This window comes from Leptinotarsa decemlineata, unplaced genomic scaffold (assembly GCF_025532065.1).
Source record: "Leptinotarsa decemlineata unplaced genomic scaffold, Ldec_3_MD MMD2_tig00026314_RagTag_RagTag, whole genome shotgun sequence".
In the NCBI taxonomy this organism is placed as follows: Eukaryota; Metazoa; Arthropoda; class Insecta; order Coleoptera; family Chrysomelidae; genus Leptinotarsa; species Leptinotarsa decemlineata.
This window is the reverse complement of record NW_027412684.1, coordinates 10,862,795-10,875,394: the sequence shown is the minus strand read 5'-3', so window position 1 is coordinate 10,875,394 and position 12,600 is coordinate 10,862,795. Positions and strand designations below refer to the sequence as shown.

General features: G+C 33.7%; 2 protein-coding genes across 4 annotated transcripts in view; one reads left to right on the top strand and one right to left on the bottom strand.

Annotated features, from left to right (window-relative positions):
* LOC111505711 (galectin-8) overlaps window positions 1-12,600 on the bottom strand; it is a 37,261-nt gene that overhangs the window by 8,292 nt on the left and 16,369 nt on the right. The window contains exons 3-5 of the mRNA XM_074181611.1: window positions 5,433-5,562; window positions 2,362-2,439; window positions 1,100-1,433 (exon numbers count right to left, since the gene is read on the bottom strand). Coding sequence (XP_074037712.1) covers window positions 1,100-1,433; window positions 2,362-2,439; window positions 5,433-5,562 — 542 coding nt within the window. The remainder of the gene's footprint in view (window positions 1-1,099; window positions 1,434-2,361; window positions 2,440-5,432; window positions 5,563-12,600) is intronic.
* Window positions 5,358-11,809, top strand: LOC111505688 (uncharacterized). 3 transcript variants are annotated; one of them, XM_023160557.2, is made up of 4 exons: window positions 6,102-6,568; window positions 7,644-7,864; window positions 8,151-8,749; window positions 9,803-11,809. In XM_023160557.2, exons 3-4 carry the CDS (start codon window positions 8,419-8,421, stop codon window positions 10,810-10,812), a joined length of 1,341 nt encoding a protein of 446 aa, XP_023016325.2. In that variant the 5' UTR covers window positions 6,102-6,568; window positions 7,644-7,864; window positions 8,151-8,418; the 3' UTR covers window positions 10,813-11,809. The 3 variants fall into 3 exon arrangements, with proteins under 3 accessions (XP_023016318.2, XP_023016325.2, XP_023016310.2); XM_023160550.2 differs by lacking the exons at window positions 6,102-6,568; window positions 7,644-7,864 and adding an exon at window positions 5,358-5,496; XM_023160542.2 differs by lacking the exon at window positions 7,644-7,864.

Here is a 12,600-nt window from a genome sequence, read left to right as displayed (position 1 = left end):
GCTGGAAAGGCAGCTTTCCTAACATGAGTGCCCCTTGGGGTAACGTAAGGGTATGCGGTGCAGACCACACGGCGTACACCCAAAAGTTGTTGATGAACCGCCCTATCCCGCACCTACACGGGTAATGGGCGCGACATCTTCGACATATGATGTGTGGTAGAGGATGCTCGTGAGAGTCCTCGACGGTTACTCATCAAACGTTGGAAAGGGAACTTTCCTAACATGAGTTCTAGGGGGGAGGTGAGTGCCCGCTCGCGGCTGGAGGCTAGTGAGCCTCATCTCCAACTGGCGTTGGCCTCTTAGGGGCAGCGGCTCCGCTAGCGGGTAAAGGGATACACAGGGCTGCGATAATCCATTCATGGGTGCATGGCAGCCCCATTATGAGGCACTGGACGGCCTATGCTGTTCCGTGATCCTCGCCTGCTTCTGTACGGATCCAAGCGTTCGAGGTGTCGGGGCTTGCGGTCCTTCCGGGCTCTAGTATCCGAGTCTAGCCTTGGAGGGCACCAAGGCAGACGCTTGAGGTGTCGGAGCCCGGTTGGACGGAGCTACTAGTATCCGAGCTTAGGACCCCGGCCGGTCACTTCCGGGACTATATTCCCAATTGATTTGGCATGGCTGGCGGGGGCAGGTGTGCGACGCGAGCACTCTCTGGCGAAAGAAGAGCTTAGTTAACTTGTACGAACGTTCGGTCGAACGCTGCCGATGGTCCTGTCTCTTGGTTAGCCACACTAAGTAGATGTAAGGAAGCAATTCCGGGTTCGGTGAGCGGGAGGAAGCCCTGCGAAATCCTGTTGGTGTGGGGTGAGGGGCGGTACCCGCAAGGATTTCCCGAAAATCCACCCCTCCACGCCCGATCGCATCCAACGCCAGGGTACGTCTGGGGGGCCTAACCGGCCCCCCAGGCCCCCCGGTGCGGTCGTAACTATGACTCTCTTAATATATATATATATATATATATATATATATATATATATATATATATATATATATATATATATATATATATATATAAATAAATATAAATATATATATATATATAATATATATATATATATATATATATATATATATATATATATATATATATAGTCATTACCAAAAGATTGGAAACTTCATCTCCTCCGCCACTTGCAAATGGGACGATGTGAGGGGCGTTTAGAGTAGATGGTCGTGGATAAATATCGCATTCTGCAAAACCCATTCCAGAAACATCCACTTTCCCCTCTATTCGCAGACATTTCACCTTATCCAAAGGAATTCGATGAAGAAATGAAGCAATGTGCTTTCCATTTATCGCGATGAGGTAATCAATCTCGGTGACGAGAATATCGAGTTCAAAATTACTGTTTCTCTGTAACGGGAATTTCGAGACCGAAGTTACTTGTTCTTGGCCCCATTCTCCTTTCTTTCGACTGTTTCGAACCACATACCTGAAAATCAAAACATATGAGCTCCATTATCTATGGAAATACAGGTTGATCTTCAACTACTAGATTTTTCATCATGTAGATCGCCACGGATATTGGGTCTTGGAATAGACTAAATCTAGAGGTATAAGTTGGGTTTGTAACCTATGAGAATACTTCTTCAATCAGTTTGGAGTACGATTCAAATAATCCTATGAAAATAGTAATAACTACACATTAAAAGACTTCGGACATTCAATAAGACCATTATTCAAATATTATCATATATGAATGATATTTTATATATTCAAAATAGACTCAAAGTAACCACATTCACTCTTCTTGTATGATATATGAATAATTTATGATTTATGTGGTGTGACATAAAGAGAGAATCATTTGGTCTTGGTGAAAAATCAATTAATCTAGTGGCGGCTCGGGACATGTCTACCAGAAACATTTATGACCAAAATATGTATGCCACTGACGTTTAACTTTAAGTTGGGTAAACATTAAAAAAAGCTTTTTTATCCATTGATCTGTTTTCTTAGGTTGCTTTGTTATAAAAAAAAGTTATAATATAAACGAGAAGGGATTAAAAATAATTAAAGTAATATGCAATGAAAATGCAACTAATTGCTTGCGATGTTTGCCATTTATCAAGTTACATGTATTGTTGTGACAATATCAATACAAAAAAAGATTTTTTATAAAATTAGCTTGAAGGCGCCCTCGCATTCTATTAATTAAGAAACACCTTGTAGAAACGATGATGAATGACAGTTTCAGAATGTTTTATTCAACTTTAGACACATTAATTCAGTTAGTAAAATGCCAGAGACATTCAATAAAATAAGACAAGGAAGCAGTAAAAAGTATCAGAACATAAAAACAGTTTTTTATTAAATGAGACTTTTTGTTCAAAATCATGTCTTTCCTTTGGAAGACTCACCTTTGAGAAAATCGGGGATTGATATGCAATGCTATGTCGCTATTGGGATTTTTTGAACCGCATAAGTTGATGGAAAACCTGAAAAAGAAATGAAAAAGATTATTCCCTATGTTATACTATCGATTATAAAGGCAGTGGTGTAATAAGGCTATAAAAGCTTGTTTTGGTAATATAAAAACTAAATGAAGGATCTAGGAATGTAGGGTTTCACGGCTGGCGTCAATGTTTTGGTTGGTTTTCGGGAAAATTCTAAAGAAGGAGAAAATTAACACCGTCTTCAAACCAACGTCAATGTTTTGGTTGGTTTTCGGGAAAATTCTAAAGGAGAAAATTAACACCGTCTTCAAACCAACGAAAAGAATATCGGACAGCAGAGATCTATTTCAAATCATCGGAAGTTAATAGGATTTCATGTAACTGTGGGAAAGTTACATATTGTATTGGTATTGGTCCACCATCGTGATTCATTATATTTACTTATTTCTACACTCTCATAGGCATCTAGTTCCCTGTTGTTGTAAACTTGTCTAACTAAAGCCTATGGAATGATTTTGCTGCAAAATATGATGGGTGACTGCTGATTTTTCTGGTCTTTCATATTTCAGATGTGCTAAGTGTTCCTTAGATCTTTTTGTCTGTCCATAATATTTTGCACCACAGTCCTCACATTTAATTTCGTAAACTCCAGACTTTTCCGAATCCTCGACTTTGTCTTTTGGATTTCCTAAAAGGTTCTGTAGACGAAACGACGAAAACCAAGATAAATATATCTCAGTTCCATATCATCAATACACGAAGAACTTTTGAAAAATTTTCAAGGAACTAGGTATTAAGGTGGTTTTTAAAACAAGTCATACACTACAGAGCCTTTTAGGAAATCCAAAAGACAAAGTCGAGAATTCGGAAAAGTCTGGAATTTACGAAATTAAATGCGATGCAAAATATTCTGGAGACAAAAAGATCTATTAAAATAAGATACCTATAAGGAACACTTAGCACATCTAAAAATGGAGAATAGAAAAATCAGCAGTCCCCCATCATATTTTGCAACAAAACCATTCCATAGATTTTACCTCATTAAGATTAGTTAGACAAGTTAACAACAACATAATAATATTATGAATAACAATGGTGGACAATACCTGATAGTATAGTATATATCTTGTTGAAATGATATTTTAATTATTAGATTTGCCTGACTATTACATAAGGACACATTGTAAAATTAATTTAAGACTAGTAGATAAGGCAATATTCTGGAATTGATTTAAGACAATCAAAAGCAGGTAGCTAGAAGAGATATATGTGGTATAAATAATGATAACATTGCAAGTGTATTTATAGTTTAATCCTTCTCTTGAAGATGATCCATTGGTGATCAAAACACGTGTCGAGGTGTTGAAATAACGGTTTGGTGTTGGGAAAAAACTCCAGTAATATTTAATATCAGCATAGTACATGTAGCGCCGAAGCGATTACAATTCAGATATACTTTCCATATTATGGCTGGAGTTCCCAGGTGGCTCGAGAAGGTATCAACATATAATATATCTAAAACACGAAACTAATGAAATAGGTAGTATTCGATATCGTTGACACCAAAAGAAATCTGAGTTATCATTACAACCCAAATTTGAGAATTATGTTTCATTCAGTATGATTATCAGATATGTTTCAGATACATTTATGCTTCAGAAATTTTTCCTTGGGTCTGGCTTTAGAAGAAGAATAAGAGACTAAATAAGTGGAAAAAGATTGAATACTTTCAAATCAGTCGTTAATGATTTATTGGTAAGAAATACAAATTACCGTCCTAAATGTGACCTGAAGAAAGACAGATAGTGAAAGATGGAATAGTTTTGTTCCAAATCCCTTTTTTCTTTGCAGTCTATCTTTATTGCTTTCTCTAACATAGTCAGCAAGGTACAACCAGTCCATAAGTTATAGTCTATGGTCTCTTTCGAATCTAGTGTAGTGCTTGCCTCTCTTGTTCGAAGATAGAACTATTTTATCCAAAATTTTATATTTTAAAAGTTTGAGAAAACGTACTTTATTCAGATAACAGAAATCAAAATCACACACACGAGTGTAATTTTTGAACACAGGGTAATTAAAGATTTTTGATATTTTTGAAGTACATCTAATAACTAGATTATAGCTACATTGAATTTTTAAAAGGATCATACGTTACATACAAGCAGAATGCCCAATATAACCCATGAAAATTGTATATTGAATTTGAATAATTTGAGAGAGAAATTTTAATCAATATTCTAAGACTCCACTGAAAAATTTTGAATAATGGGAGTAAAAATTGTGCTTTCGATATTTTATACGGAAAATCTTTTGAGGTGACCGATAAGCCTTTTTTTCTGGTTTCTGCAAAGTTTCTGTTCATTTTACTTTGTCAATGTATAGATATCATGTATCAGCAAATTATTTCCACTTCTGAGTGCCTCACACCCATTACAATTTGGTGCTAATATTTATTAAACAAACCGGCCCAACGAGATTGACGAAATAACTTTGTGGGTCTTTTATATGCTGTGTACCAATTACCGATCAATCAAAATGCTATATATTTTTCTCGAAAAATTGCCTACCTATCTACGCCACGAAGAAAAGTGACAAAGCCAGAAAATAAATCAAAACTGAGAAACAAATATCATTTATTCTTACAGATTATTTTTGATGCGGTATGCCGCAATTTCAGAAAAATTCAACTTTTTTCGTTGAACTGCATTTCTAAAACATTCAAGGTTAGGTGTTAGATTAGGTTCATTTTTCCATGAATTTATATTTCGCGCTTTCCTATCAGATTTTTGACATCAATTTCTGGCAAACCAATTGTAGTACTTCCATTTTGTGCCTTTAGAAACTTGCGTTTGTAACAAATTAACCATGCCACACAGCCCCCCTTCGCCTCTGAGGAATGATTCTCTTTATTAGGTTAGCAACACTGATTATGGTTATGGCATGTGGCAGATGGCATATGGATGATAATAAAAACATTTACATTTAGCACTCAAGAAGTTTTGATTCTTACTTACATATTGCACTATCATACATACCTTGAGCAATCAGGACTGACAAATCCGCGAATACTGATACATGTACCTGGGTTCAAGTTGCTAGGTAAGTCCTCAACAAATAAAGGTAGACTGGCAGTTCGTTTCTCCATGTAATCAAAGGCGTCAACACCTAATTCCATGTTTATATTATGAATGAGTAATCAGTGTATATTCAGTTCCGTTAGTCATAGCTTGATTGTTAAGCAGAATAGTTCAGAAAGAAGATAAGCTAAATTTTAACACCCACGCCTTGAACACATTCTTTACTGATCATTAACCGTACTATAACAGCATCGTACAGGGTGAATCAATACTGGGGTGATTTGTTACAAATTTCAGTGTTGTGAAATTTGAAATATTTTAACATGTTTTTCTTAAATTTAAGTAATCATGAACAAATGAATGATACTTGAAAGTGTTCAAGACGAAATTTTTTCAAACATATGTTTACAAACGTTTATAACCTATACCCTGAAGAACGATGAAACACTGAAACAACTGCAATTTTACAAAACAAATCTAATATCGAAAATGTCAGTGAACACATAACCCCACCACTCGATAAAAATGAGGTTGCCTTATCGTTTGATTTACGTCAGTGAACGTAAGTAAAAATAAGATCTTCACATTCATTTGATTATATTGTTGAAAAAAAGGCGAAACTTATGTAGGTATTCTAATTTGGGATATTTAAGTCGAAGAAATGAATCAATCAGTTTAAATATACAATTATTTCATTATATAGAATTCTAAATTCTAATGTCGCCCATTCCATACTTTCCCAAGGATTCTTTTATAAATACGAAACCTAATTAGAAATTAGAAGTAGAGTTATTGCCTTTTCCGTTTTCAAATCCAATATATCTGTCTTCTTTTTCATTTGATTAATGAAGGATAGAAACATACTAAATCTGCACCTAAGATTACACCAATTACCCTGTACTACACTCAGCGGTAGAACACACTAGCCTATGACGCTAGCAGAAAGTAGAATCAACGTGTAGTGAAATCACGTCACTGGGTATTTGAGAAGTGAATTATTATCAATCGAGAGATTAAGGTTAATGAATGAGTTCATGTTGAGATGAATGAAAACTCCCACATTGATAGTAATGAAAATCAAGAAGATAAAACAGGTGTGCTAATTTCTATTAATATTTTAACATTCAGGTTATACTTGACTAACCTTAAACTAACAGGACAATTTTTAAATATGAGTGTAGAGTGAATGTCCTCCACAAAAAAGATAATCATGTTGAAAATGTTGATGTTCTAAACCAGGTCAAAAAAAGGGAGATCGTTGATGCGGAGGTCCAAAGCATATTTAAAGAGTGTCAGTGTGAAAGATTTTTGGTGGACTTATGCACCCAGTCACAAGTCATAAAAAATCATAAGTAGTTCATCATTAATCTTCAGTGGCAACATTAATGCAGGAGCATGAATTTTACCTTATAATATACTTTGATATCATGCACTTATTGTAAGTTTTTGGTAATAACAAATGAAAAACATGTATTTTCACAATTCAAAACTTGCAATATTTGACTCAAGACTGGTGCATGAATCAACCCTAAGTTGTAAATCGCAACTAAGTCGTAAGAATTCATATTTTTCATTTGGGAATACGAAAAACTTGCAATTCGTGCACATAGATATTTTGAGAAATATTATGTAATATCTATACTCGTGTGTGAATGTTGCCACTGGAAGTTAGTGCTTCAACTGCTTTTAATTATATGTGACTGCAAAGGTGTATGAATCCACCGGTACATATAATCACACAGGGTTTTTGGTATAATTTTCAAAAATAGGAATGAATGAATAGGAATGAAAGATTATTATAAGAATCAAATAAAAAGAAACAGAATAGGAGATAGAGTTTGATAAAATACGGATTGCTAATGAATGAGTTACTGATGATTGTCTCACAAACAAGTTATTTGTTATATATTCCATGTATCATTTACAAATTATTGCCAGTCATAATAAAAATATACCTATAAATTAGTATAACGAATCAAACGCTTGTTTCTCATTCTTCACGTGGTAGATGAAATTATATATTCAGATTGATCAAATAGCCACTTTAAAACTGTTGAACATGTAAACCCCTTTACAAACATTGAAATGTAAAATTACAATTGATACGATACTTTGGCTACAATAAAAAAAAAGTAAAAGTATTTAGTAAAAGGTATTTCAATTTTATAGAAAGAAAACTTCTTTCTGACAGGGATCATGACAAATTTATCAACAGTTAGTCAAATGTCTTATGTTAGCAATGATGCTAGTCAAGGAGAGTAGAAGGTAGACATGTACTTATTCTTGATTCCTGTGAATACTTTCTAGAAGAGAGTGCTGGTGTAAATATGATCATTATGAATATGCATGGGAAAACCGAAACTTGAAATCATATATTCCTTGGATGTCTAGTAAGCGCTATTTCAGGTTTTTTTTATTATATAAACAACATGTCGACAGCAGAATGAATACTCCACCAACAATATGAACCTAGTTAACTGATCTTGACTTGAAAATATTAAAAATTCATGGAACATATTTTGATCACATTAATAATGAACTCACAACATAACTCTGGAAATAAATAAATAACAACTACAGTCACTCTGCTATAACACTGTTATCGATACTTGAAAAAAATCATTTTCACTGTCATTCTATATTTGTGCTAATTATCTACCCATTGGTAATTTTCAGCATAGAAAATAATCCTAAGAAAAAGAAAGCAAGAACCAAGTAATGACCACAAGGATTACAATTTGGTACCATTTAGAGAATATTGAAATTCCACAATATGTACATGAGAGGAAGCAAAAGTCAAAAACATAGAGAGGCGTATATTAAATACAGGTCATGATTGATGATAAATGGTTAGTTGTAGATTACAAAAAGAATTCTTGTAATCTGTAGTTCTTCATACAAATTTATTAGTGAGATTTGATAAACTGAACCACACTCACTCGAAATGTTTGGTAGAAGTGAAATATTCAACAATGCTTCTGTTTCTGAAGAGTACTCTGTTGATCACAATGGTGACGACAACAGTAGTGGTATAAAGAGCGAAATAAAATGTGAAGATGAAATTGATATTATTTACGAAAATCTCAAAACTGAAAATGTCGATAAAGGAGAGGAAAATAAATGTGGGTGCTGTTTTAGTGATTGTTTTTGTAGCCAGACTAATTTCTTCCGCCAGGAATATTCTGCGGTGGAAAGCAGCAGTTCGGAGACCAACAATATGCAAGGTCAGGACATGACTCAGAGTGAGAATGAGTGTGTTTTTGATCCTGCTACAGGTACAGTATTGCATTCATATTATTCACCATATTGTAATTTCACTTCATTTCTGAAAATGTTCATAATATTAAAAAAAAAGTTGAAAGTAACTAAAATTTGAGCAAAAATTGTCTATAGATAATATTTGTTCTGAAACTGATGATATCACATTTTTGTTGCTGATGAATAAATCTCATTTTGCAAATATATTGTTTGCAGAAAACCAATACTTCTAAAAACTTGGTTACATTTTTCTTTCGAAACTGAATCTGATTTGTCAGAGATTATAATTGATGTGTCACCTGCATACATTGTTATGAATGTTCCGGATGCTCCAAATCATTTATGTACAATACAAACAATTTTGGTCCCAATATCAACCCTTTAGGTACTCCTAATTCGTAGAGGAAGAGGACAAATTTTTAAATTAAGCCTCCAATTTATTTCTTATTCAATGAAATTAATCAATTATGTTCAGTCGATACTTGATGAAAATCTATAACGTATTCAAGAAATACTTCGTGAGATTTTTACTAGACATGTTCAGTGAAAATCTCACAATAAATTGTTTCTTGAATAAGTTCAGTTCACCTATTGATTTGTTATCATATAATTACTGTTTTCTTTTATCTGACGTTATTGATCATCAAGAGTATTTGTAAATATTAGGCTAATAATATCTCAATTATTATTGTACTGTTCATTGATTGTGTACTGTTCATTGATTGTGTCCTGTCCTATAAAAGGTTTAATTCCAGTCTGGAAAATAAAAGGTTTTTTAAATATCACCATACACAAAAAAGAAATATCCGACTTTCTGTTTTACAGGACAAGTTCAATGTAATCTTGAGACTTGTAACTTTATATCCAACACTTTCAGTATAACTTACCAAAAAAAAAATGAGAGATTACTACAATCATATTATTATCATTATATTCATTGCAATTTCACTTTGAGTTGCTTTATAATCTGGATATGTTGAACGACTAATGAACGTCTTTGAATATTATTGGGAACACACAATATAAAAGACAGTTTGTCTTTCATGTAATGTCTTTGATATCTTTTGCAGATTCCAAATTACCGATTCCTCTCAAGAAAGAAGATGAACTAATCGTGAAGAAAAAACAAGACATAATGTATGAACCACTGTCAAGAGTACCATTACCATTTCAGTGTAAAATCTGTTCAAAATCTTTCATTAGAGGTGATCAATTGAAAAATCACCAAAAGAGTCATACAGGAAAGAATTCATTTAAATGTGAAATATGCTCAAAATCTTTTACTAGAGGTTACCGTTTAAAAATTCACCAAAGGAGTCATACAATAGAAAATTCATTTCGATGTAAAATATGCTCAAAATCTTTTGTTAGCGGTGATCAATTAAAAAATCACCAAAGGAGTCATCCAGGAAAAAATGCATTTCAATGTAAATTATGCTCAAAATCTTTCACTAGAAGTTCTAGTTTAAAAATTCACCAAAGGACTCATACAGGCGAAAAACCATTTCAATGTAACATTTGTTCAAAGTCTTTCATTAGTGGTGATCAATTGAAAACTCACGAAAAGAGTCATACAAGAGAAAATTCATTTCAATGTAAAATATGCTCAAAATCTTTCGCTAGAGGTGATTATTTAAAAATTCACCAAAGGAGTCATACAGGTGAAAAACCATTTCAGTGTGACATTTGTTCAAAGTCTTTCACTCTAAAATGTATTTTAATAACTCACAAAAAGATTCATAATCACATATTCCAGTGCAACATCTGCTTAGAATCGTTCTCTCTGAAGGGTGACTTAATTGATCACCAAAATATTCACAACACTGGAGAAAAACCATTCCAATGTAACATATGTTCAAAATTTTTCACTAAAGATGATCATTTGAAAATTCACCAGATGAGTCATATGGTAGATAAACCGTTTCAGTGTAAAATCTGTTCAAAATCTTTCAGTAAAAGTTGTCGATTGAAAAACCATGAAAAAACGCATACAGGAGAGAAACCATTTCAGTGTAACATCTGTTCGAAATCTTTCACGCAACCAAGTAGCTTGAAAAAACACGAATGGAATCATAGATAGATGAATTCATTCATCAATAAAGCTTTAGAAAGAGGTAGTATAAAGTTTATCGGATTAGTTAACAAATTAACAGTGTAAAATATATCCATTTGCAATCTTGAGAAATCCAGTTCCATCTTTCACATTAGTTTTGAGCCCGCAGGGCATCTCATTTAAACATCATGACACCCAAAAGCAGGTCCACATGGAATCGTCGCGATCTACAGGGCTATGCCATAAATGAGACCATATTTGTCACTTCACTTCTACTTACCTCAGTTTGTATTTCTGATTAGATAATATCATCATAAAAAATATCAAAGAAATTATTTCATGATATGGAATTGGCCGATACTTGATGAAAATGCATAACGTAACTTTCCCAGATTTTGGAAACAGTTCTGATAAACCAAGTCACTGAATTTATATCTGCTAATCGATGATTTGAAAAATAACAGAAGGCATTTCAAAAAAAAATTCAACACCTAAGCAACCAATTGATATCAATTCTCTAGATGGTAAAAATATGTGATTGGAATTTTTCTGGATCTGAAAATAGCCTACGATACAGTGGATTACAAACTGTTGATATTTTACTTGAAAAATTATGGCATCAAAATTTACAGTGTACAGGTCTTATAGCAAAAGCAAAAAGGTTTCTCTGAAAGACCCTGATTTTGTATTCTGAAAGGGATCCTTCAGTTATTCAAAAAGCAATAAATATTAAGAGTAAATCGTTCAGAATTGGCTGGAAAGTAGGATTCACTACAAATGAAATTTCAAAAATTCATAACAGATATAGCAAGCGCCAAATGTGATGGTGAGCGATCTCACAGGTATAGACTCTCCCAACTAAATTACTATTGGATTACGATAAGCCCCTTGCCGTCCAGTGTAATACCTATAATTAGTTTTAATTAGGCTAGCAAGTGGAACATAAGTTTTTTGTGATTTCTTTTCATATTTTATTTAATATTGTGGGTAATAGTACAGTTCAATAAAATGTTGTATAATGATACCGGCTTGACTGGGTTTTTATTAGCGATGACATTTTTTTCAGAAACAACACAAATTATTCAGACAATGCCAACAGCATTGGAGAACAAGTAATGATACGCCTCTGTGCAGAGCGTTTGTATGTCTTGCAAGAGCTGTAGTGGGGGTTACATAAAAAATGAATGCGCGCAAGGGGGGGCGGGCTCACCCCCATGCAGAGTTGCCAACCGTAGCGGAATTCCGCTACTGTAGCGGAATTTACTCGGCAGTAGCGGATTTGAACATAAAGTAGCTGAATTTTCTACAAATAATCAATATTGAAAAAAATATGAAAGAAGAAGAGGCAATGAACAGCACTCGAAGATGACACTTGAATGCATATGCATAGTCAATACGTTATAGTCTTAGGAGCAAGTCTCGAGTATTATAAATTATGTGAAACAAATTACAGTGGAAATGGAAGATAGTTCATCTGATTAATACAAAATACAAAAAGTCTCGAAAACAATATTTTTCTCAACATTGGTTGTCTGATTCCAACTTGAAAGGATGGATTAGACCTGTCACGAATGATCGTTCAAGAGCTCAGTGTGACTATACGTACGTGAACAAATTGATATTTATTTTTACTTTTCAAAATCATTATTTCAAGCTAAGAAATATTTGGTCGAAACGATAACTTTCAAAAATTAACTGCTGAAAATTTAGAAAATTAGATACCATCTACTGAGTTGCGCGGTTGAAAATAAACATGATCCTGATTCCCGACATTAGTGACAGTTCAGTTTTGTGATATCTGAACGGTACACAAAC